Genomic DNA, 27,924 nt, shown 5'->3' with positions numbered 1-27,924 from the left:
GGAATGAATTCACATGAAAAGCCTCCTGCCCTGGTCACCTGGCTTCCCTGCATCACGTGCCCGGGTCAGCTCACCCCTTCCACAGGTGACCACACCCTGGCCTGGAGGTAGGGGTGGGGAGCATGCAGTTGTCCAAGTCACTGGCTGGCAGGACGCCCCTCCAGGAGCCTGAGGGTGGTTGGGACAGCAGGGCTCATCTGCCTACAAGCTGTCCTTGTGTTTGGTTGCACAAACACACTGAATCTCGCTGGCACCTGCGTCCCAGGTCCTTGGCATGAACAAGATTCTGCACCTGTTCTCTGGTTTCATTCTCCCCACCCCACCCCAAACTCAGAGGAAGTAGTTTGGGGCCACCATGTGTCAACCAGAGAGGCCCCCTCCAGGGACAGAGCCAGATTGCCAGTGGCTTTGGGACCACACAGCCCTCCCTCTAAATGTTCATCCCGACCCACCTCCCTTGCTGTGTCCCCAGCACCCCAGGGACTGGAGGGTCCCTCTGCCTGTGTGTCCCGCCCCACAGCCACATGGCTCCCACCATCCTGCTCCAACCCACCTAGAAGTCCCCTCTGCTCTGAGTGCCCCTCATCCCCACCCCCACCTGTGTCCCCACAGCCCTCAGCGTCCCCTCTTCTTTGCACATTACCACGTTTCCTCCCCAGGAGGTCAGCTCTGTGAGGGCAAGACTTCTGTCTGTTGGCCCTGCTGCCTCAGAGCCCAGGCAGGCACCTGACACACAGGAGGCCCAGGGCGGGCAGGAACGTGTGTCACCTGTGAGCGCCCCATCTCCAGGCAGTGATGCCAGGGTCACGGCTGCAGGGACGCCCTCGCTGGGTGCTGGGAGAGCGCTGTTTGAACAGCAGGGCCCGCCTGCCTGCAAGCTGTCGCTGTATTTGGTTCCACAAACAGCTATCTCATCTGCTCTCCAGCCCTGGAGTCGGGTCATGCGTCCTGCCTTCGTGGGGGCACGGAGGGATGGACAGCCAGGGTCCTGCCTATGTGGGGCATGTAAGGAGGCAGCCGGGGTTGTGCCCGCATGGGAGCACAGAGGAGGTGGCCAGGGTTCTGCAGGGCCATTCACTGAAACCTGACCCCACTCACTCCCAAACAAAGGCTCCTTGAGGGCCCACTCCAGGGGCAGCTCGGAGACAGGAGAGGGCACAGCCCTGACTGCCATGGCCAGGACACCCCAAACTCCACAGCACAGACCGCCAGGTGCCAGCTCTCAGACTCTGCCCCTCCATCTGGCTGCCCAGGACTGGGAACTCCTCGTGCATAAGAAGCCCGTGTGGCAGGGCTGGAGCCCCGGTCCTGCAGTAAGAATTATGGAAGGCTTCAGGGTGGAGAGGTCAGGACAGGCCCCTGGGCACGGAGACCCCACAGAACTGGGTCTGGGGCAGAGGAGGGGAGGGCAATGGAGGTCACCCTGGGTCATCTTTGCTTCAATCTCCCCATTTGAGACGTTCCTCCCACCCCTGTGGAGCCACTAAGGAATTAGGTGTTTCCTTCCCAGCATGCCAGGGAAGCCGAGGCTTTGGGGTTGCCGCTGAGCCTGGACGGGACCAGGTTGGCACCTGGTGGTGTGCCCATCCCCCATCAGCTGACACAGCTGCTGTTCCCCTGGGCATCCCGGCTGTCACCTCACAGAGGGGCAGGGGACCAGGTAGGGAGGTCCCTGGAGAAGGATGGGTGGACCTGCCCCTCCCCCAGCCTATCTGGACACAGGGCAGAGTTTGAATACCCAGGTGCTGGTGAGGGTATGTGGAATAATCATTTTCCATTTTTCTGCACATCAGAAGACCATGTAGCTCTCGATGTATGGCAGAAATTTGGTTCCTCGCTCTTCCTCTGAGCTCCCTGCTGGTGGGGGTGGGGTGGTACTGATGGGAGCCACATGACCCCCAGCTGCACAGGGCCTGGGGGGCCTGCATCCTGACTCCAGAGGCATCAGCCACCACCCACACCGCTCACATCTGCCCACCGGCGTCCCTCCCAGGATGACCCTCTTTTCCAACTGTTGTTTCCTTCCTGGATGAAGCCCAGGAGGCTGACCCCAAGGTAGGGGTCTCTGCTGCCTGGCACAGTGCATGCCCAGCGGCTGTGAGGCACCAGCTCAGAGCTGGATGACACTTCGATGAGATAAGCTGTTGATGAGAACGTAGTCGGTTTAGGCGCTTGTTCCTTTGACAAATAGCAACTGAGGGCCTGCCATGTGTCGGCCGCTATTCCGGAATCCAGCAGATGGACCCGCCCTGGTGTGGCTGCTACTCTGTTTGGGGAGAGATGGACAATAATCGAAGGAAACAAGGAATGGGCAGGGCCTGGGGCTGGGAGGTGGGGCCTGTCCTTGCCAGATGCAGCTTTTCTGAGTAGGTGACATTGAGCTGAGGCCTGGAAGGGAGGCAGCCAGGGGGCCACCAGGGCACAGCCCTCTAGCATAGGGGACAGCCAGTGCAAAGGCCCTGGGGCAGGAGCATGTCTGGCACATTTGCGGGCCAGCAAGGTGGCCTTGCAGGTGGAGAGGAGAAGCACAGGTGGAGAGGAGAAGAAGTTAGGGAGGAGGGCAAGGGGATGGAGAATGGCCTGGGAGCCGCCTGTGGGCATTGAGGGCTTCAGCTGGTGGAGGTGGTGGGATAAATACTAAGGCATGAAAAAGTCATGCATTTCCTGTGTGCCGGGGGTTTGCACTGAAGACTCATAGAGCTGATCCAATAGGCATCCTGGCTTCCCCTGGGGGTCTGCCTGATGCCCCCTCACGACTGCACGGCAGTGGCCAGTTTGTCCCTGGGGGAGATCTCCGCCCGGAACTCTGCCTTTGTGGCCAGCAGCCAAAGCCTTTGTGCGGGAGCCCAGGGTGAGGGACCCAAAACCGGTCCTGCTGTTTCGCCCGCCATTCTGTGGTGCCACCACTGGTGGGCTTGGTGCTCATTTCATCCTCCTGATTGAGCTGACCACTAGCGTTCTAGCTCCATCTGTCCCGAGGCCTGGGGGGTCCATCATGTGGAAGGAGAGGGAGAGTCGCTTTTCCCCTGAACTCTGTGCTGCCTGGAGAGGGTCAGAAGATGGACATTTCAGAGACCAGGAGGCCCCATGGGCATCCTGAGGGGTTTGGCAACCAAGGGGGTGGAGCCGGAATAGCCCAGAACTGAGCCTGGTTGCCGCTCGGGTCAAGCCTGCTGGCTCCCTGGAAGCTTGCTGTGCTGGAGAGTTGCAGGTCTGAACTGCCGGAGCTCACGCACCTGCACCACCGTGGGGTGTCCCCGGTCAAAGAGGAGAGACTGAGTCCCGCACACCCTCCTCCAGCACTGGGCACACAGAGGCTGCCCACAGCCTGTGGGTGTGGTTGGGGTGAGGCCTCTGGACACGGAGAGGTTTTCCATCCAAGGCACCAGGGCCTCCTTAGTTGTTCTGTTTTACAATAAATGTCCCTGTGAAAATATTCACACTAACTGGGCAGAAGGTATCATGTGACTTTGGGCACTCCTCTTGGCCTCTGAAGCCACCATAGTCTCCCCATTTCTCTGCCTTGGGAAGATCCCCTCAGGGGAACACGGGAGGTGAGGGCACAGCCCTGAATGAAGTGCTGTGACTCCACGTGTGCCCCAGGGCTCAGGACAGGCCTGACCGAGCCTCCCTGGGTCAGAGGGGAAACCCCAGGGGCCAGCGGTGGCCTCAGTTTTCCCTGCCGTCAAATGGGGAGATGGCCTCGGAGCTTTCTCAGAGACAAGAGGGGAGACTCCAGGCAGAGCAGGAGGATGCCACGCCCCTCTGCCAAAACCCCCAAGGCTGTTTTGACTCAGCAGGGCCCCACCCCCAGATCTCCTTGGGGTTCTGTGAGACCATGTGGTGGAATGAGTCAAAACATCCAGAAGGTTCCTCCGGGGAGGGAGGCATGGAGCCGGCTTCCCGCTCGCCTCCCCCAGAGCAGCTGCCACCGCGGCTGCACCAGCGCCGGCCCATCTGCCTACCTTGGGCCGTCCAAGGCGGGGAGGAGGGGCTGGAAACAGACCCTCTGTCCACCAGGGACACAGCCTGTTCTCTGGGTCAGGGCTGAGGGCTGGCGGGTGAGGCTGCCACTGTGTGATTCCACCGCTGTGTGACCCTGGGCTGGCTCCTGCCCTCTCTGTGCCCCTCAGAAGTGACACAGTGATTCCCCCTTGGGGCTGGTGTTGCATGTGGACACTCTGAACCTTGGACTTGATTGACCAGTGGGCTGGCGGCGGTTTCTGGTTTCTGCAGGACAGCCCCTTGTTATAACTGCTGCACACGGCCTTTGTCACCTCTGAGGGGGTGGGTCCTCCGTTCTCACAGCGAGGAGGCCACTGAGGTCTAAACTCCGAGGTGCAGCTCTCCCTGAGCAGATACGGCCTGTGGGGTGCAGAGTCCCTGCCCCTGACTCTGGTCATCGTGTGCCCTTGACACAGACCTGGGGTGGGGGCTATACCTCGAGCATTCCTGTGGCCCTTTTCCTGTGGCCACCACCGTTCTGAAGTCCTGACTGGTGAGTCTGGGCTCCTCCCCACAGCTTGGTGGGCCCTCTGAACCACACAGGGCTGCCAAGGAGCTCTGGAGCTGGCTTTGCTCCTGGCTGCTCCTCAGTGAGCCCCAGGTGTGGAGACGTGGTCAGGCGGGCCAGCACGCAGCTCCCCATACCAGACCCAGCTGCCCAGCACGCTGCAGGAGCTGCTATTAGACATGTCTTATGGCTCAAAGTGGCTAAAAGGCCCCAGAGAAAATGGCCCAGAATCTGGATGACTGATAGATGTTGAAAGGGACCCCCACTGGGCAAGGCTGAGGTGCAGGCTCCCCAACAGCCTTCAGGGCAGGCCCTGACCCACACTGGCCTCGGCCTCTAGCAGCTCAGGAGACTTCCCATCTGGTGTTCAGCCTGGTGGCTTTCCTGGAAAGGGAGGCAGTGAGGGGAGCGGTGGGCAGAAGGGCTGTCAGGAAAGCCCCAATATGCTCACGCCAGTGCTGTGAGGCAGGGTGAGCAGCAACCCCCTCTTCCAGGGGAAAATGCTGAGACCAAGCCAAGAGGAGGGACTCGCTCACAGCCTATGGGCAGAAACTGGACAACACCCAACTCAAACCTGGAGGCTATGCCTGCCCCTGGTCCTTGTCTGAGAGACTGGAAATCTGGAGGGAGTGGGTAGGGTCCAGGCAGCAGGGTGAGTTCAGGCCAGACCTGTGCACGTCTGCACGGTGGGGTCAGACCCACAGCCCTGCCCTTTCCAGCCATGAGCCCTGCGGTTACTGAACCTGTGAGTTCCACCTGTAACATGGGTGTAATAACATGTTTTACATTTCACTGTTACTGTTAAATAACAGGAAAGCCTCATGGGGCTGTTGGAAGGATTAAATGAGCTAATAAACTGTGGGTCACTTGGTACTTGCTGTTCCCCAGCCCTGCTCCAAGGTTGGGACAGGATTCCAGGTGGGGACTGTGAGCTGGGACCCAGCCTTGGAAGGGGTTGGCCCCTGGACTCTGGCCTGTTCATCTGTGGACTTTTGACCCATGTCTCAGAGAAGGCTGGTGCAGGCAGCCCCCTGAGCAGGTGCCCACAGGCAGTAGGAGAGGCAGACTGTTCTCTGTTCTGGAGCACTGTTTGTGAGTGTGGACTGGATCCTGGTACCTCCCCATTACTCCATATGTGATGCAACTGGCAGACATGGCGAATCAATCTGCACACTCCAATGGCTGTGGCAGACATTACCAATCAATGTCAGGCACACTGTTCCCTTTGAGCCCACCTAAGGCAGTGGCATCATTCTCACAGAGATGCTCTGCTGCCTACCTCTGATGGGCCAAGTGGAAACCTACCAACCACACCAGCTGGGAAACTGAGGGCCAGCCAGCTCTGACCACCTCTGCTTCTGTAAGCCGTGTAACCTGGGAGGGGGTGGGGAGAGCATCTGTGGGAGGTGGGGGAGGGGGCACGCCAGGGCCCAGCAGCTCCAGCCCCTGGAGTCAGCATGACTCCCTAGCTTGGCCTTGGTGATGTCGACAGTGCAGTAAACACATCCTGGAAGTAGGGCTCCTGCTGGGTTCAAGTCCATCCCCTCACGAAGGTTGGTGTGACCATGTGACACCTCAGAGGGTCCTCTCCCAAGCCAACCCCATGCATAGGAATAATGACACCTCCTCTGTGAGCACCCCTGGATAAGGTTCACTCGGAGGCTTATGTTTGGGTGCCTCCTGCCTGCCTGCCCTGGGCCGAGTTCAGGGAAGCAAGCAGGAGAGGGCAGAGAAATTACAAACCGTGGTGAAGGCTATGGACGAGGAGCGCGGGTGAGGGGCGGGTGAGGGTGCTCCAGGGGTGCTCCCAGTCCTGGTGCTCAGAGTGCCGCCATGCAGCCTTTGTCAGAGCAGTATTCCCCTCCCCCAACCCCAGGCAGGCCTTCCTGGAGGGGGTGCAGGCCTCCATCTCCAGCTGCCCCCTCCCCCAGCAAAATATGGCCAAGACAGGACGGGCCCCCTTAAGGCCCCTCCTTCCTCTCCAGTGATGGGAGGGGAGTGGCTGGAGAAGGTGAGAGTGGGAAGGGGGAGGGCAGAAGGGCCTGCAGTAGGGGGCTCCTCACTCCCTAGAGTGAGCTGAGCCCCGGCCGGCCCCCATCCAGGGCCCTTGGAGGAGGTGCCCACCCGGCAGCCCCAGATCAGGGAATCCCGGCTGGCACCGCGCCACCACCTCCCTGCCACCCTCATCCACCAGGAGCCAGACACAGTCCGGATCCTTGCCAACTGGGGGGAGGGCATGCACTCGGCTTCGCCTACTCCCAGCCATCCTTTCTGCTGCCTGCGTGTAATTAACAGAGTAATTAAAAACAGGATGAGTTAATTGGTATTCATTTATGTGGCAGATGTTTTTAATTGAGGCAGGAAACAATTTACCTGTTTACATAAACAATGGCAAAAGCAGGCTTGTAAAACACATTTTTTAAAATATTTTCCTCCCCCTTCCTAAAAAGAAGAATTGAAATCACTCGTCTCCCCTGTGCCTCCGTGTGAGAGTGGTAGGCCCCGCCCGGGAGGTGCATGCCAAGAGGAAACATCTGCTTAAAAGGTTTGCTTCCAGAGGACTCTGTTTGCCTTATATCCAGAGGAAGGAGGTTGTTCCCAGGTTGTGGGGACACCAGCTTAGAGGGATGCCTCTCCAGGGGGTCGCCGTGGTGTCATCCTTAGGGCCCAAGGGGGCTCTGACCTCCCGGGTGGGTGGGCCAAGGCTGGGGAGACCACCCAGCAGGATGGGAGGCAGGGCTGGGAAATAGCAGGGGACCCTGTCCAGCCAAGCCAGGGGCTCCCCTGGGCAGGGCGGGGGGCTTCCTTTCCACCTGCATTGGTGGCAGCTCCATGTTCCTCCATCACGTGGCCAGCTTGGGGACTGTGTTGTCCGGCCAGCAGGCCCTGTCTTCCCAGATGTCGACCCTTTGGCCATTGCAGGGGGTGTCCCTAGGTGGAAGAGCAGAGTCAGCCTCTTAGAGGCTCCAAGGAGGACCTCCAAGAAGCGAGTGCTCAGGGTGACTCCTGTCTGTAGATTGGCACTCATTTGGCACTTGCTGTATCCCTGGCTGCTGTCTATGCTGGTTGTTACTCTCTGGCTCCTGTTAACCCTGGGGATGGGGCTCATCTCCCCATTTCACAGGTGAGGAGCCCGAGGCCGGACTGAGCATACAGCCTCCAGGTCTCATCAGAAGAACTCGTAGTTTGTGGAGCTGACGTGTAGGCGCCGTGGCTGCCCCTTCCTCGCAAGTACATGCACCGAGGGTTATATTCATATGGAAATATCTAGAGGGGTCCATAGACCCATCAACAGTGGTTACCATGGGTGGGGGCTGGGCGGTTGGGAGCATGCCTTTCCTGTGTGACTAAAACCCCGAGCTGGGCCAGCTGCCATGCTCACCACAGGACACGTTGCCGACTCTGAAAGTAGGAAATAGTGGGGTTCCAGGAGTTGTATGAGGTGACAGGGGTGAAGCACGTGGCCCGTGGAACCTAACAAATGTACAGATAGCTCTCTGCAGTGAAAACAGACTGCGTGGGACCCCAGAGGCTCCTGGCCTCCCCTGCAGGGGAGGGTCTGGGCTGTGCCGTTGGGGTGACATACGATTGGAATTTCTGGAACATTTCGATGGTTCCTGGGGGCAAGAATATGGATTGTTTGGAATCCTTCAGGGAGAAGGGCCCTGGGAAGATGGCGCCCAGAGCTCCGCACCCAGGACTAGAAAGAAGCTGGGGCATAGTGTTCTCCTTCCACACTGCCAGGCCTCTCTGGCATCGCTGTGGTTCAGTCATAAGAGTAACCGCAGGTATCTGAGGTGAGCAGTAGACAGAGTCGCTGCAGCCGGAGGGGCCGGTGGTGTTCTCAGGACCTTCCGGCCTGCACCAGTGCTGTGTGACCTCCGGTGCAGACCTCAACCTCTCTGAGCATCCTGGAAGGGAGGCAGTGATGGTCTCCCCAGTGTTGTGAGCTTCGACTACAATTATGATAATGACTTAAATGTAAACACCCCTACAGCCTCCCCTCCCACCTTTACCGAGTTCTCTGCCAAAAGAGGCGCAAGTGTTTCAAGGGCCCCAGCCTCGCCCTTGAAGACAGAGGCAGGAGATGGGAGGGTCTGGGGCCCTGCAGCAAGGAAGTCTCTCCTGGGCCAGTCTTGGTCCCTCGGTATGCGGGTTGGGGGGGCCCTGGGCAGGGCCTTCCATGTCCAGGAACTGAAAGCATAGAAGAGAGGTTGGGTGTCTCTGGGCATCTCACCAGATCCACGAGGGTCCCGCAGTGGGCACCAAGACACACCATGTCAGGCTGACACTCATCACAGCTGAGCCAAACCAGCTCTCAGGTCATCCTCATGAAAGTGGGGCGTGAGAGTCAGAGATGCCTCTGGTCCCCTGAACAAAGCCTTCCCAGACCACCTCTTCAGCTCCAACCTCAAACCTGCTCCAGCTGGTACCCGTTACCACTTGGGGTCCCTCTGGCGTATGGACAGCATCCTGCATTGATGTCTCCTGTCATGGGTCATTGGGGCCTTCACAGGCCGTGCGTACCGAGGGCGGCGGTTCTGTGGCTTGGGGCTGGTGGGAGGATCATCTCATTCTCAGGGATGTGCTCAGAGGGGCATGTGTGTGGGGTGAACCGCCAGCCCTAAATACTGCTTAGCGTTCTCAGGAGCAGCGCAATGAGTTTATATTTTGGCAACATTCCTCTGGGGAGTTCAAGGTGACATGCAGCCAATCTGCATGCTTTCCAACAATGAAAATACTCTGGGACTCAGGTCAGCCTTCTGTGGGGCCTCGATGCCAGCAGGGGAACCCCTAACCATGCGGCCTGGGCCTCCAGAGCCCCCACCCTCCCCAGTCGCCGCCCACCTTCGTGCACGGAGTTCCCGCTGCCCCAGCTTGCCCAAGCTGTGCCTCTGCCGGATGCCCTTCCTGGCTTCAAGCGTGCATGCAGGCGCAGGTTCCCCTCCTCTCAGGAGGCTCCCTGGCTCCTGAGCACCCAGTCCAGGTGTGTGAGCACCGACGTGGGACTTGCCGCTTCATGCGAATCTGAGCCCCGATTGGCCTCAGAGGCGTCCTCGCCGAGCAGTTCCTTGAGTTTTGTCAATTCCTTCTTGAAAACAAGTGATCTGGATGAGTGTATCTGTTAAGTGAAACTTTGTAGTTGTCTGTCTTGGTCAGAGTTGGGGTGGGCACAGTGCTGATGGGCAGCAGGCAGTTTAAGAATAAATCAGGAATTACTTTAAAAGTGCTGCTGGTACAAGAGGCAGGCAGGGAGGAGGGGGTCCTGCTGCCCCTCCCCAGGCTCAGTTTCTGTTTCCTTCTAGAGACACTCTGTACATAGCAGATCATCTTGTATTCCAGGGGTTCCTGTGGTCTTTTTTGGGGTCACACCCCTCCCCCAGGAAATGCGCTTGCCCACACTCTGCCCTGTGTTGCCACAACCCCTCGGGGGACACGTCTTCTGTTCAGACTAAGTGTAGGTGGTCCTTGGCTCTAGGAGGACTTCCCCTCAACCCCCATCTGCTGGGGTGCCTCCTGGAGTCTCAGGGTCCCCTGTCCCTCACACCCCTGCCAGGTGTGTATGTGAGCAAAGCAGAGAGCTGGCTTAACAGGCGCTGGCCTGATCCTGACAGCGAGGTAGGCCCGAGTGTACAGTTGAGGAGACTCAGAGGAGGAAGCCTGGCCAAGGCCACCCGAATGATGAGGCCGCAGCTGGACTCAGGCCTGCCGGACCCCAAAGCTGGGCTTTCCCCACTACTGCTCAACTTCGTGGGCTGGCCTGTGTGTCCACCACTGAGCCCCAGGAGGGGGCTCTGCATCATGCTTCAGTCAGGATGTCACCTCCCCCCAACTCATCCACCTACCCATCCACCATCCACCCACCTCCCGCTCAGCCACGTGCGACTCTGTCCACATGCCCACGCCCCTCAAGCCCACCCAGGCTCCACCGTGTTTCTCGTCACAGCCCATTCACACTCGCTGGGTGTGCCAGCCTGCAGCTGAGCCATGCCCCCTTGGTGGCAGGTGTGCATGGGAGGACAGGAGAGGACCCTGGAGTGCTGGGCCCAGGTGCTGGGAGAAGGGGGCCCTCCCCTCCACTGGCACCCCCCCACACACACACACACGGCGGGCGGCCCAGATGGCGGGTGCCCCCCCCCAGCTCTCGGGAGCCGCTCTTGGCAGCGTAGCCCCAGCAGCTGGGTGAGGAATGTGCTCCCTCCATGCGCCAGCCGCGGGGCGAGCAGGGGACATCTGGATCACGTTTGCGGCCGGCGGAGAGCAGGGAGGGTTTCCATTCCAGCCGCTAAGCGTGCTCCACCCTCCCCACCTCGGAACTCTGCTCAGCACCAGGGCATTCTGGACGCAGCTCCACGACCATCCCAGCTCATCTGAGAAGGAAGTCCCGCCCCTGCCCCACTTGTTTGGAGCGTCTGTATAGGGCTGCAGCTCTGGGCTTCTCGGCCAACCAAACCCTCAGACCCCTTCTGCAAGCACAGGCACAGACATAATGGCTCTGACCGGCCTTCTACCAGGAGCTGTGGTCACCTTTCGTTTCTTGTCATTTTCTGCACGTATGTTCGTTTGCAAGATGGAGTTACATGTGTTTCTACTTCTTTGCTTTTTCTTTATTTGAAGTACAACACATCACACAGGAAAGTGTTGTGTGCATGAAGGTTCAGAGTGTGCAGGTTAACAGACAACATTCCCTGACCTGCCCCAGGCCCTGAGCCCCTCTCCCCAGTCACTGCCTGTCGTGGGCCCACCACCTTGACTGTAATGCCAGGTTCTGAACTTCCTGTAAGTGGAGACACGTGGCCCATCGTCTTTGGGGTCTGGTGTCATTCACTCAGCCACGTGTTAGTGACATTTGACTAATTGGTGCGTGGGGTTGTGTGTGTGCTTTTGCCTTGCTGTGTAGTTTTCTGCTGTGTGGATCTGCCCCTTGACCTCCTGATGGACCTCTGTGACAGTGGCCAGTGAGTATTCTTGTCCTTTGCTGCCGATGCTGGGCTCTTTGCTCTTCTGTTGATTCCCTGCCTCAGAGCAAACCACTGAGCCACAGGTGTGCAATATTTCAGGCTGGTGGGTGCTGAAACGCGGTTTCCAAAGTGAAGGTACCCACCACGTGATTTCAGGCTCCATAGGGTCCCGCTGGGTGGCTCATCTGGGCAGTCCCAGCAGGGCTTGCTCTTGGGTTGAGGTCGGCAGCTCTGCTGAGTGTGGCCGGGCCCTCGCACTCCTGGATTCCTAGCTGGGGCAGCTGGGCCAACTCGCCCAAGTGAGCCTTCCCATTCAGCAGTCTCAGCAGGACAGCCAGAGGTACTGACTGCCTCATGTCCAGCTCAGAGCTGACTGACATCACTCCTGCCTCATCCTAATGGCCAGAGCAAGTCCAGCCAGCACGGATCCAAGGGCAGGGAATTGAGCCCATTTCTGAGTGGGAAGTGGAGAAGGCAATGGCACCCCACTCCAGTACTCTTGCCTGGAAAATCCCATGGGTGGAGGAGCCTGGTAGGGTGCAGTCCATGGGGTCGCTAAGGGTCGGACACGACTGAGCGACTTCACTTTCACTTTTCACTTTCATGCATTGGAGAAGGAAATGGCAACCCACTCCAGTGTTCTTGCCTGGAGAATCCCAGGGACGAGAGAGCCTGGTGGGCTGCCGTCTATGGGGTCGCACAGACACGATTGAAGTGACTTAGCAGCAGCAGCAGCAGCACCTGGGTGGGAAGAGCTGCAGTCACATTGGAAGGGGTGTGTGTGGTTGGGGAGGAAAACTGAGGCCATTTTATGATGCGCCCACCCCCAGGTGCAGGGTATCTTAATCTGCCATAACGGAACTTTACTGCTGATGGGTAGGCTCAGAGTAGCTCCTTGGTCCCCATGCCCTACACATGGGGGAGCTGCCCACTGAGGCCACTGGGCAGGGGGCAGCTCCTGACCCAAGCCAACAGGCCAGGGCCCCAGATGGCACAAGGGCAGGCAGGGCCTCTCTGGGTTTCTCACAGGCCTGTCAGCACACCTCCGTGCAGCGTCTTGCTGACCACCAGCGTTGGTGACCACCAACACCAGGTGTCAGCGCTGGTCTGGACTTTGCAGTGCACAGAAAGACGAGGCCCATGTCCTCGGGGAGACAGGACCCGCACAGACCGTGATGGCGGGTGCTGACAAGTGCGCCCCAAGAAATTAAGTGGGTGATGCAGTGGGAAGAGCAGGGGTCCTCTGAGGGGGGACATTTGGGCTCAATCCTGAGTGAGGAGGGAACAGCCTTGTGGAGCACAGGGGAGCATCCTAGCAGGTGGAGACGCCCCAAGCCTGCCCGGGAGAGTCTAGCCTGGCCTCCCAGTCTGGAGGCATAATCAGGTCAGGAGAGGATGGGCCCCTCCTGAGGGGACCCTGGGCTGGAGGATGATGGTGAGACTGGGTCTGGCTCGCTCTCACCGCACCTCGGTCATATCTCAATGGTAGAAGGGACCTTCCTGTCCAGGAGGGTGGCTCCCTCCCCGCACTGGAGGGATTCGCGATCCCCTGCTGGTGCAGGGGGCAGCCCAGCCACCGTGATGTCCCCTCTGGGGCTGCGAGGGTCTTCCCTGTGCAGCAGGACATCCTCTTGTGGACCCTCCTGGCCACCCTTCTGGGCAGGCTCTGAGGGTCCACAGTGAGGACCTGCCTGAGCCCAGCAGTGTCATCAACCAGAATGCTGGACAGGCATGGGAGCTGCTGCGTGACAGCTGTGTGACCCAGGCTTGCATCCTGTGAGCCTCAGTTCCCTGTCTATAACCCGGGTCTTACATGTCTGGGCTTTATCAGAATGAGGGGGTCTCAGCACCCAGGCATATACACCACACCCCTCAGAAGGCAGCCCATCTCAGTCAGAGCTGGGCCCCGCTCAGCACCCAGGTCTTTCAGAGGAGCCTCTCGCTGGCGTGCCCCATCCCTCGGTGCCTCTGCAGGGGCTCTGCTCTTGTCCCCATCTCAGGTGAGAAAACTGAGTCCTGGGTAGAAAAGTCAGTGACGTTCAGGCCAAGAGGCTGAGACAGGGTGGAGGGAGGCCAGTTGGAACCTCTCTGTTGTAGGCACCATGGTGGCCTTTCCCCTTCTGGTCCTTTGTCTAAGACTACCCCTGTCACCTCCCCCCAACCTTGAGAAGCAGGAGTTACAGGCCCATTTTATCAGTGGGTAAACTGAGGCTTGGGGCCATGCTTGGGTGATTTCCCCAGTTCACAATCTGTCACATAGAAGGTTTCCTGGCTTTTGGTCCAGTGCTGTTGCTATGGCAACGGACATCCTTGGTGTTGTCATCCACAGGCCCAGGGGATCACGGGGTCCCTGGGGGCAGGAGGACCAGAGTGGCCTAGCACTGTGTAGCGGGAAGGGTCACAGCGTCAACAGGCAGAGGAACAGCAGCCCGGACAGACCCCAGGACTGGGAAGGGCTGGGCAGAGGATCCAGGGGACGTGGCTGGAGCACTTGTGGGGGTGGGAGGGCCGCCCGGACCAAGGGAGGGAAACACTAATCCTTGTGTGTATTATCACTGATTCATCAGGCAGCGGAGGCTGTTATTGAAACCAGATGTGGGCAATGGCCCAAGTTCCAGCGCCTGGAACTCGTTAGGGCTGCGGCCCCCTGAAAATTCTCATTGCTTTGCAGAACATTGGGGATCAAAGACAAGCCATCCCTGACCTTGGCCTTGGAGGGAGAGGGAGGGGTCAGCCTCCTGGTCAGACCCACCCATCTCGATGTGGGGGGTCAACCGCATGTCCTCAGGGCTCCCTGAGTCCCTCTGCCTCAGCCTGGGAGCCCTGTCCGTCCCTTCTGAGACATGGCTGCTTCCTGGGGTGCACGCCTGGTTTTTCCCTCCATCCCCAACACACCCACTGGGAGGCTCTAGGAGAGTCCGTGCCCCTCCTCGCCCCAGGAATCTGGCCCTTGGTTGGGGAGATTGCCTGGCTTGCTCCAGATCCCCAGGGTCCAGGAGTACAAGTCCCCATCTACCCTCCAAGAAGCCTTGAGGGGCAGGAGCTCCCCAAGCAGCAATATAGAGGCTCAAGCGCCCTCCCCAGAAATATCTGCCCCCGCCCTCCTGCTAGCCCCTGTGTGTGCTGGCAGTGGACCTGTTCCGCCTTGCCCAGGCCCTGCAGTGGCTGGTGTGCAGTGGTCAGTGGCTCAGAGGAGGTGAATCTGTCACTGGGGGTAGGGGTGGAGGAGGTACTTGGGCTGGGCTGGCCTTCAGGAAAGACTTCCTGCACTACCCACATTCGCTGTGTTGCTCATGACTTCCAAGGTTGGCCCGACAGTTACATGGCCAGAAACCTGACTGGGACCCGGTCAGTCCTGGGGTCTGACCAGGCTGCTGTTCCTCTGCCTGTTAACGCTGTGACCCTTCCCGCTACACAGTGCTAGGCCACCCTGGTCCTCCTGTCCCCAGGGACCCCGTGATCCCCTGGGCCTGTGGGTGACAACACCCCTCCTGTGGACACAGGAGGATCCCATTGACGCTCAGAGCTCAGGAGGGCCACCTGTGAGCCAGGGGAGCCGGCTCCTGCCTCCATGTGCTGTCATTGCCGGGGGACCACGCCCATGCTGGAGCGTGCTGTGCTGGAGTCCGAGGGCCCCACAGGGTCCACCCCTGACACGTGGGGGTGTCTCCCAGCCGGTCCTGCCCAGGAGGGATGCCCTGAAGCTGCACCCTCCCCAAGCGCTGTGAGGCCTGAATCCCCTCAGACACCCCCACCTTCTGTCTCTTCCACAAGGGTGGTATTGGGCTTCTGGAGGTTCGGGGGCTGTCGTAGTTAGGAGGGGGCTCTGGGGCTCATGGCAGTGCTGTAATAGAAGGTCTAGGAAGAAAGAGTGGGAGAAAGGAGGAAATCTGTAGTCAGGGCTCTGCAGCCTCACCGAGCTGTGGTCTTGCAGGAAGCCTCACCTCTGCTCCCTCGATCTCCTCACGGCTTCAGCAGGCAGTGATGCCCATCTGACCTGGGGCTTGGACCCATGGAGGAGCCTGGGAAGGTGCTGGCACTGGAGGCCATCGTGGAGGACACGGGATGAGGCTGTGTGAGGCCCCGAGTGCCACATGGGGAGCTGGGACACCGTGGAAGCCACAGTGGTCTCCAGACCCTGGAGGCCCCTTGCTCTCTGCGACTCTGGGTGTTGGGGTCCCCATCTGTAAACCCAGAGGTAGCGGCATCTTCCTCCAGGACCGGCGAGGGCTGCCAGCGGAGTCCCCGATCATGGTCAGGATTCTGGAAGCCCAGGTGCGGCCTTCACAAAGGGGCACCTCCCACGGGCAGCTATACCCTGCCCCGGGCAGAGTGTCTGCCGGCCGGGATGACACGATCCTCTCAGGAGAGTCTGGCCTGAGGAGGACAGACTGTGCCCGGAGGCGCCGGGGACAGGTGGTGCCTGCCCTCGCTCTCGACACCTGACACCAGCCTGCTGCTGTCCCGCCCCCGGACCTTTGGAGGACGGGGACGGGGCTCCAGGGGACACCTGACCTGACTGGGGAGGTTCCCTTCAGTCCCTGGCCGATGTGCAGGGCAGAGGAATCAGGGCTGTCCTCGGTGAAAGAGCGCCTGTGGGGCTGGGAGGCAGGACTGTCCTGCCGTCCATGGGCCATCTCCCTTGGTCCTGACTCCGCAGCGTTTATGCAGTACCTGCTGTGTGCCTGGCCCTGTCCTGCACACTGTTTCACTGAGGAAGACAGTCACATTCAGGCAAAGACGTGGGAGGTGAGGGCAGGGAGGGGACGGCCAGTCACAGAGGTCCCTAAGGGCACTCAGGACGCCCGCCAAGAGGCAGGGGCCACCCGGTAATGGTTTCAGGTGACATGTCTTAGGGGCCAGCTCGCCCCTCTGCCTCCAGGAAAGTCCAGCATTCGGCCCACCTTGGCAGGAGCTTCTGGTCCTCGGCAGGAACTTCCGGTCCTCGGCCTGCTCCCCAGCACAGGGCAGAGGCCAAGACGTCAGGGCCTGGGCCGCTGGTGCTGTCCTCGCCCCCACCATCAGCTGCAGAGGCTGCGGCCGGGCAGTGTGCCCAGGGGCACCCGCTCACTGGGGCTGGAGAGCAGGCCCCCTCCTTGGGGTGAAGGGCTCCCTGCCAAGCCTCCACGGGCCTAGGGAACCCTGCCTTCCTGAGGGTCAGTCCCAGGAACGGGGTCTGGGCATGTCACAGGTCACAGCCCGAGACTCCGCACAGAGTGGCCTCTGGGCTTCCTCATCAGCCGCCTCGCAGGCTAGGGGCTGCATGGGGTGCTCAGGTCGAGGCCGGGCTCACAGTCAGGGTCCTGCCCCTGGAGCAGGGTTACCTGTCGGTACCGGGCCCACCTGCCCACTTCCTGCCACTTCTGTGAGGGTCAGACGAGGTGACGGAAGTCAGACCACGAGAGGCCAAAGCGAGCCCTGCTTCCACAACAGCACCAGTGGGGGATGGGCTGTGCTGGTGCTAAGGGCCCCCTCCCATGGAGGGTTCTAGAACCCCAGGTCTGGGAGTGTGGGGCTGTGGCCAGTTCTCAGACGGGCAGGGTGGGCTGGGAACACAGGCGGACAGGGACAATGATGGATGGGGTGGCTTGTTCCGGCACATTCCGTGTTCTTTCCCACCGGCTCCGCCCGGCCCCGGAGAGCGGCTTCCTCTGTCGATGGGTTAGTGACATTTAGTGGGAACTGGAGCCACTGTCTGGGAAACACGCAGGGTCCCCAGGGGCCTGGGGAGCACCGCCCGGGTCTGGGAATGTTCTCGAGGGCTCGCAGCCGGGGCCGTGGGTGGGGCTGTGACCGAGTAGGCCGTCCCCTCTCACCCTCTGGCTCTTGCACTGCAGCTAGACATCAGGACACCAGGGGGGCCCCCACCCTCCGGGGTTGAGGGAGAGACAGTTCAAAGAGGAGTGAATGAGGGAGCAGCAGGTCTCGGGTGGGTAAGACTCTGGGGCCACCTCCAGCCCCCGTCAGCTGTGTGAGCTTGGCGGGTAACCCATCCTCTCTGTGCCTCACTTTCCTGTGTGTCAGATGGAGCAGAGCCGGGCTGCCTGCCATGTTGTGGGAGGGTCAGACACCTGGCTGGGCCCCCGGCACACTCCTGCCCCCTGAGCACATGGGGAGGGGCCGACAGGGGAGGGGCCGGCATCCCGAGAGTTCCCCCCAACACACACCAGCATAAGGGCCGCTGTTCTGGCCAAGGCACTGTGCGGGCTCCAGGGGAGCTGACAGGGACCCTGGTCAGGGAGAAGCCCAGACATGTCTTCTCCAATTCCACCCCATCTCCCACTTTTTTCTCCATGGGGTCTTGTGGACGCCATGGCTCCTAACTGCTGATGGGGCCAGCGGAGGCCCGGGGATGCCAAGATTGCCCCGATTTCCCGCCCCCCCACTCCCGGAGCTCTGACATCTAGGAAGACGCCAGGGAGTTGGGAAGATGGTCCTCGCACTTAACCTGCTGCAAAGCTGGGGCACCCGGGGCATCACCCACTGACTCAGAGCAGCAAACCCACCCCAGCCTCAAACCCCAGGCAGACACCCTTTCCGTGTCTGGTCGGCCCACATGATGTTCCCCGGGGAGCATGAGGTGGCTACAGAACTTTCTAATCTCCCAGGTGGTGGCGGGGCCTGCGGCTTGAAGCACTCCTGGAGAGCCCCGGGCTCAGGCCCTGCTGTCCGTCAGGCTCTGAGACCCTAAACAAGATACTTGTCCTCCCCAAGCCTCAGTTTCCCCATCCACAAATGGGCCTGATGGGGGCCCCTGTGGAGACTCATTGAGTCCTCCCGCAGGGCGTGGCATTCCGGATCACGGTTGTCCCTGGGACCCTCAGTGGGAACGCTGATGTACCACGTGCCGAGCCCTCGCCTGGGGAGCTGTTATTTATATGTTAATCTTATAAAAGTGAAAGACTTAAAGCTAGACATAGGTCCAGCTGCCAGGGTCCCCTCACTGACCTGCTAAGTCAGAGCTCCCTAAAAGGGGGCTTGTGCAGGGGATATCCTGATTTTGGGTGGGGGCATCTGTGGGACTGAGGATCCCCAATGACTTCAGAATCAGGACTAGGGAAACAGACCCAGAGTGGGTATGGGGGGACCGTTCGAGCCGGGGGGTGTCCCATGGACATGTCCAGTGTCTCTCACAGGCAGGCACAGGGACTGATGGCGCTTTCTGGGGAGGGCATGAGGGTGCAATGAGAGGTTGCGAGGACGTGCAGGGCACAGGACCTGGCTCCCCCAGGGCTGGGATACCTGGGAGTGGACCCCGGAGGGTGGAGGAGCTGAGAATGGGGGAGGGGAGAGAGTGGCCCCACACAGCCAGCTCAGGCTTCTGGGTGGAATCTGGACCTCAATGGGAGCTGTGCCCGGCCGACCACGCTGGCACCCTCAGGAGTCTTCACGGCGGTGGGAGCTGCCCCTCTCCTGGCCCTCAGCACCCCGCAATGGGCCCCTCCCCAGCCCCCAGGACCTGGCCAGCTCCTGCTCATGCTGGTTTGTGAGCTCAGGGTCCCCCTTGGGTGACCCTACGGGGTGGCCAGACGGGCAGTCAGGTTGTGCCAGAGCCCTTGGGGGTCTTGGGCCTCGGAAGGGGCTAGGGGCTGGTCAGGAGGCCGGTGCTCAGGAGACTGAGGCTGCCCATCTGGCAGCTTGTTAGCCATGTGCCCTCAGACCATGCAGGCTGGCAGAGGGGCAGGCTTGGCTCCTCCACACGCAGCCAGGGCTGCAGAGGTGGAGAGAAGACAGTAATTAATAACAGCAATTAACAGCTGCCACCATGATGGTGCGACCATGGTGGGTGCCCTGCCCTCTGCTAAGCACGCTTCTCCATCTCATTTGACCCATGTTGCACCCCAGGAGGTGGGTGACAAGTGTGCCCGTGTAGACCAGAGGAGCCTGGCTTAGAGGTGGCCGCTCTTCTGGAGGGTGGGCCTCTAGCCCCCTCACACCCGACTGTCCTTTCTTGGCCAGCCCAGAGGTGGGCAAGTGTCCAGGGTGAGCTGTGGTTGCATCCACAGCCCCCTGGATCGGCCCACTTTGGGGCTGGGGCAGCCAGGACCCTTGACCTGCCCCTTCCAGGCGCTGGGCAGAGAGCCCCCTCCTCTCAGAGGGCTGCCCAGCGGTGACCTCACTCTTGGGTCCTCCCCTGGCCTCCTGCATGTGCACGGGCGGCCTTCTGGAAGTGCCAGCCCAGCCAGAGACCCTGGGGCAGGGGTGGGGGGCGGTCAGGAAGCAGAGTCGTCTCAGAGGGGATCACGTTCCAGGGGAGCCAAAGGCCCTCACATGGGGCACCTCTCCTGCTGACGTGAGGTCAGAGCTGAAGCCCCAGGAGGGAAAGGGAGTTGGGGGGAGGCGGGGGCTCGGAACCATGGCTCTGGGTGTAGGGGTGGGTGAGGAGATGGGTGTGGTGGGAGGAGGGCTGGGGGTAGGCCCTGGGGAGCCCCACGTGCAGTGGAAGCTGCTGTGGGTTTCAGGTGACAGAGGCGATGCCTGTGCACACCCTCACGGGCTCCCTACTGCCCGCCAGCTTCATCCAGATTCTTTGCACGACTAGAGAGAGGCCCGTGCTCTCTGTTCCTTGCGGTCATCACACCACCCTTGCTCTTCCCTGAGGGCCTCCGTCACGCTCTGCTTTGGATCTGGGCCGAAGCCAACCTCAAGAGCAGGGTTCCAGCATTCACATTGCTTCATAAACCGTTCCTGATTGCATTGAGAGCTCACCATCATCCATTACAGAGGATTAGAAAGGCTCAGAGAGGTGAAGTGACTTGCCCTACGTCACACAGCCAGCAGACAATAGAGCCAGACTCAAACAAGATTCAACATATGTGAGGCTTCCTGCACCTGTGGCCCTACCGTGTGCAGCCCAGGGACCCAAGACCCAGCATGGGAGGTGGGGACGCACCCCCACTAACCTGCAGCCTCCATCCACCTGGGTTTGATTCCTCTCCTGCAAGGAGAGTTCGCATTGATGCAAACCAGTCCTTGAAACCCTGAGGACTTGCATGCCCTGCAGGGACGCACCCATACCTGCTGTGTGCCTTTAGCAGATGGCTGCACCTCTCTGTGCCTATAAAACAGGGCTGGAAGCAGCATTCCCCACGCTGGGTGTCCTGAGGATAACAGGAGCCATGATTCATCTGCCAAGTGCATGCATGTCTCCTCCATAGGTGGGCAGCCTGGAGCTCCGCCCTCAGGGCCCGTGGACACCTGAGGGATGGGTGAGAGGCCCCATGCAACCCAAGCACACTTGGTCCACCCCTCCCCTATGCCCCCTGAGCTGGGGTCTCTGGTCTGCTTCACCTGTGACACTCCAGCGAAGCGCCAGGGCTTGGAAGGGTTGAAACAGGCCATGTCCCCAGCGTCCCAGCCTGGTGTCCTGAGTACCCTCCCTGGACAGCCTGCTGGCGGGACTGCCTGCCCCAGGATGGCCTGGTCAAATGAAGGGCTGGCCAGGACAGGCAGGACTGCACCCCACAGGGGTGGCCCAGGGCCCGTGGCGCTGGCCACGTTTGCCTTCTTTGGTTGTCACTGGGGACTGGCCACCGGCCCTGCAGCCAGGCATGGTGTTGACAGGCCCGCACAGCTGCAGCGCACGTGTGCCCGGCCATCAGCTCTTGACAGGCGGCGGCGGGGGGCAGGGCGCCTGGCGGGGGGGGACAGCTGAGGGCACAGCAGGTGCTGTGCGGCCTGGTGGCCGCCGGTGACCGGCTGCTTCCCCCTCCGTGGGGCCAGTGAGGAGAGGGCTTTCTGCTCCCACCCCAGGGGCCCCGGGGTGCTGCGGGCGTCTCCTTCCAGTATGGAGGATGTGGGGGCAATGAAGGAGGGCTGCTCAGTCTGGGACACAAACATTTTATTGTCGCTGTCACTGTCCGTGGAGGCGGGCGGCCCAGATCACATGGGGCCCCTGGGAGGAGGAGGAGAAGAAGTGAATGGGTTGACAGGTGTCAAGCCCAGCCCCTGGCCCCCGTGAGACCCCATCAGGGTTAGCAGGATGGGCAGTGGCGGGGGTGAGGGGCGGGCAGCACAGGCTGCGCCAGTTTGTAATGGGTGGGGAGGCCCACCTGTAGTCCCAGCCGCCTTCCCAGGTCTCTGTGGTCGCCTGATGCTGGCTGATGCTGAGCTGGGGCCAGGGCGGGTAGGGGTGGGGGGCGGCCCAAAGGCTCGGCCCCTCCCCCAGCTGAGAATACCTAGGCAGCTGCTGCCTCGGGTTCGTCTGGACGGTCAGTCTCCCAGAGGCCTTTTCCCAGGGCCTGCTCTGTGGGCCCAGGGGCTCGGGGGCATGTCAGGCCACGGTCTCTCCTTCCTGTTTCCACCCTATCTCCACACCGCTGACTCCTAGCAGAGCATCAGAATCTTTGACACAGCGGGATTCTGTGGAATCTTTGACACAGCGTCTGGGGCAGGACCTGCTGCTATGTGGACCACGCTTGGATGGCCAGGCCTAGAATGGCCTGAAATCGAATGTGTCCTTGGCCTGGCTGGTCCCAGGGGTTGCCTGGGCCAGGAAACGGTGAAAATACAGGTTCCCACCTCCCAGTCTTCTCCCTGGGAAAGACCCCCAGACGTGCCTTTTAGCCTCTGCTCTAGGATGGATAATGCTAGGGTGTCTCTGAGAGGGGGCTTCCCCTGGGATCCTATTAGGAATGCAGAGTCTCAGCCTGGCCCCGCACCTGCAAAATCAGAAATGGGGGTGGGGAGGGCGTCCACACAGGCCCTCCAGGAGCTTCTAATTGAGGAAGTGGGGGCACCACAGCCTCAGGGGGTGCCCCCTGACTCCCTGGTCTGCAGTTGAGAAAACCCAAGCTCCCCATAGCCACCCCCACAATGAGAACCCCAGCCTGTTCTAGCTGCCCAGGTTCTTGAAGCTGTGCCCTGCAGCGCCAGCTGCTCGAGGCCTCGCCCAGGAACCAGGTGGGCCTGGGCTGTGCCAACCCCTCTACCCCTCTGCCTGACTCACCTGCTCTCTGTCTCTTTCTCCCCTCCCGCACCCCCGGTGGCACCCACAGCAGACAGGAAGGAGAAGGCCACCGCGATGCCCGACTCCCCGGCTGAGGTGAAGACGCAGCCCCGGGCCACGCCCCCCAGCATGCCGCCCCCACCGCCTGCTGCATCCCAAGGGGCCACACGACACCCCTCCTTCACGCCCCACACAAGTGAGTAACCCCAGGGCTGGGTCTCAAGGGAGCAGTGGGGTGAATCACCTCTGGGGGATCCCTCGAGTCATTTGAGGTGCGACCTTTCACCTGGACCTGTAAATGCCTCCTCGTTGGGCCTTTGAGAGGGAGGATCTCATTATGATTCAGACCCCAGCTCTTCTACTTGGTAGCTGTATGGCTTTGGGCAAAGTTCTTAACCTCTCTGGGCCTGGTGTTTCTCACTGGGAAAGCAGGGCTGGCCATGGCCGTGCCTCACGGAGCTGCTGTGAGGATGAGTGGGTTAATAGTTCTCAGCGGGGTGGGCACACAGTGAGCCTTCCATCAAGGTTGGCTGCTATACTGGAGCTCAGAGAGGGACGAGGACTTCTCCGTGGTCAGCAGACTACTTGCAGGTGGGTGAATCCTGTCTGGCCTGCACCCCCTGAAGGGGCAATTGGAGGCATCTCTGGCCTTGGAGAGCCAGGTGTGTGGGTGGGCTGGGAACTGGGTCCGCAGGACCTTAGCTGCCAGCAACATGGTAGGCAGACCATACCCCAAGGTGGTGCCTCACTAACACTGGGCCATGGTTGAGCATCTTGGTGCACACAGCAGGTATAGGTGGGCTTGTCGAGTCCACAGCCACCCCTGAAACCCTGGGCCTTTGAGTCGGAGCAGTTGGGAAGGAGACCCCCAGCTTGTGCTTGTATGGGGGACAGTGTTCCCTGTTCCTAAGACCAGGGGCTCAGCAATGTGTCCCAAGTGTTTCTGGGCGATCCACATGCCTTCCCACCCACACATTCAGAGGTCAGAAAGCCCCACACGGGCTCCCTTCCCCAGGCTTTGGACCCAGATGAAGCCCCTCTCTGGAGCAGGAACCTCAGTTCCTCAGCCTGGTGGCCCATGGCCGCCCCCAGGTTCCTCAGGCCCCACCCCGCTAGCCGGGGTCCATGTCTCTTCCCAGAGCCCAGGCCCCGGCCTGGCTCCGTCTGTTCCTGGTTGTGAATGGTGCTGGTGCTGCCATCGGTGGCTGGGCGGTGGCCCCCATCTGGAGGAGGGGGTCCAGCTGGGTCCCTTGCTGCAGGATGCTGGTCTCTGCTGGTAAACAGGAAAATGCCACCTGCTCCCAGGTGCGGCCAGCTGAACCCAGGGCTGTCTGGCACAAACAGTTCCAGCACCCCTCCCCAGTAGGGTCAGTCTGAGCCGGGGTCCCCACACGTGATGGACACTGGGATGAGCCCGTGTCCCCACACTTGCCTCCTGCCTCAAGACGGGGCCCTGCCGTCCACCCCTGGGTGCCCGGCCTGCACTGGCCACACAGGAGGGGCCAGAGGTGACCGGACTTTGCTCACTCACTGTTCTCACCTGGGGACTCTGGCCATCCGGTCACCCCTCCCTCTTCTCTGGAAGTCAGTCCTCACCTCAGGCTGAACGGCGGGCTGATCTCTGTCCACTGACTACAGCTGCCCCGTCCAGCCTCACTGGTAGAGAGGTGAGGCTCCAACCTGGCTGAGTTTCACCCACATCCGTGCAGCCCAGGGTGTCCGTGCAGCCGAGGTGGAAAAAGGAATTTTCCTGACGGGGCAGCAGCAGGTCCCCCTGGGATGATGATGCCCCTACTCTGTTGTCCGGTTCCAAGAGGGAGAGGCCAGTGGACCTTTGGAGGGTCTGGCCAGGGGCTCCGAGCCAGAGTCTCCGATCCGCGTGGGAGTGGCTCCATGGCCTGCTTTTCTTCTTAGTCCAGGAGCCCGTGTTCCGGAAGGCACTGGTCTGGGAACCAGATGTTCCAGGTTGTGGATGGGGCTGGGGTCAGATGCCACCGGGCCTGGTGAACAGATGTGTGGTGGCAGGCCCGTGTGTGGCGTGGGGTCCATCCCCTCTGGCCGGGGTCCCGGCTCTGTTCAGAACATGGAGGTTATGAGAGAACGGGTCTTTCTTCTCTAAGCCGACACCTAGTTCCCTCTGGCTGCTGTGAGCTTTTGTCTGAGTGTCAGGCTGCCTCGGGGGTGGCCTCAGGTTTGTTCCCTAACCCTTAGAATTCCCTGAAAGCAGGGTGTTAACATGAGGTTAACGTCTCATCTCATCTGTGCACCTGGCTGGTAGTGCCCAGAGTAGATGGATCCTCTGCACTCCCCGTGGATTCCTGCCAAGAACCTCCCCTGCTGCCCCTGGACCAACTTGCAAGCCAAGCTGACCAGGGACTGACGGAGCCACAGCTTGAGGGCTGTGGTTTTTCCTTGCCTGGTGACTGCCCTGGGCACAAATTTATTTTGGAGTTGAAGTTGTGGCATGGCCACAGGAAGGTGGCAGGAGTGCCAAGAGAACTCTGGGGAGGGATGTGAGGAGCTATTCTGCACCTGGGAGGGCCCTTAAGGGGCAAACACTCCATCTTGCTCTTACCCCCCGCGACAGGGGGCACACTCTCTGTTTTTGGTGGTATGGCTTTTCTCCTTGTGGCTTTTGTCCACTGACCTCAGCTCAGACAAATCAAACCTCTCTTCCTGTTTGGTGCTTTCACCCTTCATGGCAGCTCAGACCTGGCCTTTGTTTTGGAACCACCATTAACCTGTTTGTCGATGGAAACCCCAAGCCCCTCAGCCTGGGCTCCAGGTCCCTGAGGATGGTACCAAGTGGGATCACCAGGCACCTTCCAGAAACAGATGTTTAAGAGCCAGGGTGTCCTCTCATGCCCACGAGGAGCCAGAATTCCAGTTGAGCCCCAGAAGTTCCCACCAAAAGTGGCCCCAAGAGATCCCTGACCCACCCATTTCACAGACGAGGAAGCCGAGGCCCAGAGAAGGGAGTGAACTGGCCCTAGGTGATGACAGAGGCCCAACCCCAAAAACGCTGTCGAGAGGCAGGGGAGGGGCTGGCTGCAGACACCCCACCCCCGGGCAGGGTCCGGAGCCCAGCCTCCTTCCTCACAGCGTGTTTTTCTTATTTTGCTTACAGATCGAGAGGACGGGCCTGCGATGTCTCTGCCCCATGGCCGTTTTCATGGCTGCTTAAAATGGTCTATGGTCTGTCTCTGTAAGTAAAATAACAAAAACCACTGGTCTCCCAGAGGTCCTTGCCCAGTGCTCACCGCCCTGTCTGTGCCCCCTCATCTGCCGTGCTAGGCCTGCCTCCCTTAGGGAGCAAGGGCGCAGGGGCAGGCCAGGAGGACTGAGCAGTGGGGTGTGCAGCCCACAGACCGGGGTCACACCCCGCCCTGCCGCCCACACACTGTGACCTTGGGCAGGCGGATGGCCTCTCTGAGCCCCTGTCTCCCTGACTCAGAACTGGGCGAATCAGCGGGTCCCAGAGTTGCAGGATGGTCGAATGCCAGTAGCAAGTCTGCAGCCTCTCCCAGGGCGGACCCCACTCTTACCCTTCCAGGCACTATGTCCTCAGGCACAGAACCCCACCTGTAGCAAAGGAGTCATGGGCCCAGCGCTGAGGCAATGGCGTGGAGCCCCAGGGTGCTGCTGGTCACATCATGGGAGTCCCTGGCACATGCAGGGTGCTCCACGGGTATTGGTCACCAGTGGACATTCCCATCACAGTGCTTGGGCTGCAGCTGGTGCCATAGGGGAGGCTCTTGCGGGGCGATGCTGGGAGTGTGTCAGCCTGCACGCACAGCGATGTAAGCCCAGGTGTGTGGCCTCGTCTGGGGCCCGGTGCGTCCATGGAGCTGTGGTGCACCAGGCCTGGGTGCTTTGTGTGGCCAGGAGGATGGTGCCCGAGGCCGGGCAGGGGGCTGGCAGGAGGGGCTGTTTTTGATGCCTCATCCTAAGCTCCCCCCCACCCTGCCCAGGCTCCAGGCCTGGGGGAGCTGTGGGGGTGCTGCTCCATGCCCCCAAAAACCTCGGCCGGGACACGTGTGGTCTATCTTAGTAACACACCTGTTGTGGGAATGAAAGCACTTGTGGCCGGGGGTTATTTTCGGCGTCTCTTTAGCAAGCTGCTGAGACTGCCCGGCAGCCCGGGAGGGAACTCGGCGAGCGAGGGCAGGCCAGCCGCGGGAGGACCAGGCACCAAGGGCCAGCGGGTAAGGGCGCCACAGGGAGGCCGGGCCAGGGGCCGCCGGGTGGGGGCCCAGGTGGCAGGGCCAGCCACAGGTCTTTGAAGCCCCTGGAAGGCCAGACCCCAAGTGACAGCCCAGCTCTGCTGCGACTGACCAGGAGGCCCTGCTGCGGTGAGGTCCCCATGCAGCAGGCCACCTCCAGCCTGTCTGGGTGACCGCCAGTGGCTGTCATCAATCCCAGTCGGGGTGTGTGTGTGTGTGTGTGTGTGTGTGTGTGTGTGTGTGTTGGTGTCCACCAAGGGATCAGTGGAGCTCCGCAGCAACAGAGAAAAGTAGCACAACTGCGGGGTCTCCTGGCCCCCGGATGCTGGGACACACCCGGGAGAGGCTGAGGGACGGGCCCTTCTTGTCTGTGTCTGGAGCTTACCTCTCCTTGGGCAAGAGGGGTCCCCGGAATGCGGCACATTGTCCTCAGGGTTGTCCCCGAGCCAGGGTGTCACCTGGGGGTCTAGAAAGGGCTCCTAGTGTCCCCCAGCCCATCGGGGGCAAACAGAGTTCAACCCACACTGCGTCTCCAGGGGAGGGAGCAGCAGCGCCGAGGGCCAAGTGGAAGATGGGGCCGAGGGGCAGAGCAGGCCCTCCGCCTGCAGCCGGCCCTCCTCAGGACACGCAGGGGGCACGTCTGTTTTGGTGCTGACCCTGGCCTTCAGTCAGTGGTTCCCAGACGTCTGTCAAGTGGGGGCCAGTTCTGGATGAGCGATCACCCAGCACATGAAAGCAGTCAGGTCAAGCATTTCCAGCCCCTTCTGGTGGGAGAAGGATGACCTGTGTTCTACAAGCAGGGGCATGAGAAAGAGGGGCCCAGGAACTGTCCTCCTGGCTCCAAGACCCCACCTCTGGCTCAGACCAAGGGCCATTTGCAGATGAAGAAGCTGGGGCCAGGACCAAGTCTCACCCCCACAGCCCATCTGGGCTGGTTTGGGACGTCCACTCCTGACCAGGGCACTTGGGGGGCAGGTCTATGTCAGCCTGCCGCTGAGGAGCGGCATGGTCCTGGGGCACCTGGGGGCAAAAGGCAACCTAAAACGCTGCATTCAGGGCACAGGGACCGTGAGGCCCACCGTCTGTGGATTAGGGGGGTGGTCCTTGACCTGCTGCTCAGTGAGGGGAGGAGGGTGTTTGCAGGTGTTGCTGCAGGCAAGGGGTCATGGAAGCTGGAGATGTGGGCAGAGCCAACCAGACAGGAGACTCAGGGTTAACAAGGTGGGCCAGTTCCAGAGCCCAAGGGGGCTAGAGACAGCGGGAGCTGTGTCCCCTGGG

At 60.8% G+C, this 27,924-nt stretch overlaps 1 protein-coding gene across 5 annotated transcripts in view; it reads left to right on the top strand.

The window, feature by feature from the left end:
• The window catches only part of CBFA2T3 (CBFA2/RUNX1 translocation partner 3), a 77,765-nt gene that overhangs the window by 34,275 nt on the left and 15,566 nt on the right, over positions 1–27,924 (top strand). For 2 of the 5 annotated variants that reach the window (XM_018061866.1, XM_018061871.1), the window contains exons 2-3: positions 22,473–22,619; positions 25,551–25,628. In XM_018061866.1, the coding sequence (XP_017917355.1) occupies positions 22,473–22,619; positions 25,551–25,628 (225 nt within the window). Of the gene's footprint in view, positions 1–22,472; positions 22,620–25,550; positions 25,629–26,484; positions 26,629–27,924 lie in introns of those variants that run through there. The other 3 variants (XM_018061869.1, XM_018061868.1, XM_018061870.1) reach the window with 3 other exon arrangements.

Source organism: Capra hircus, chromosome 18, assembly GCF_001704415.2.
Source record: "Capra hircus breed San Clemente chromosome 18, ASM170441v1, whole genome shotgun sequence".
Lineage (NCBI taxonomy): Eukaryota > Metazoa > Chordata > Mammalia > Artiodactyla > Bovidae > Capra > Capra hircus.
Note: the sequence above shows the minus strand (reverse complement) of the source record. Positions and strands in the feature narration are given on the sequence as shown.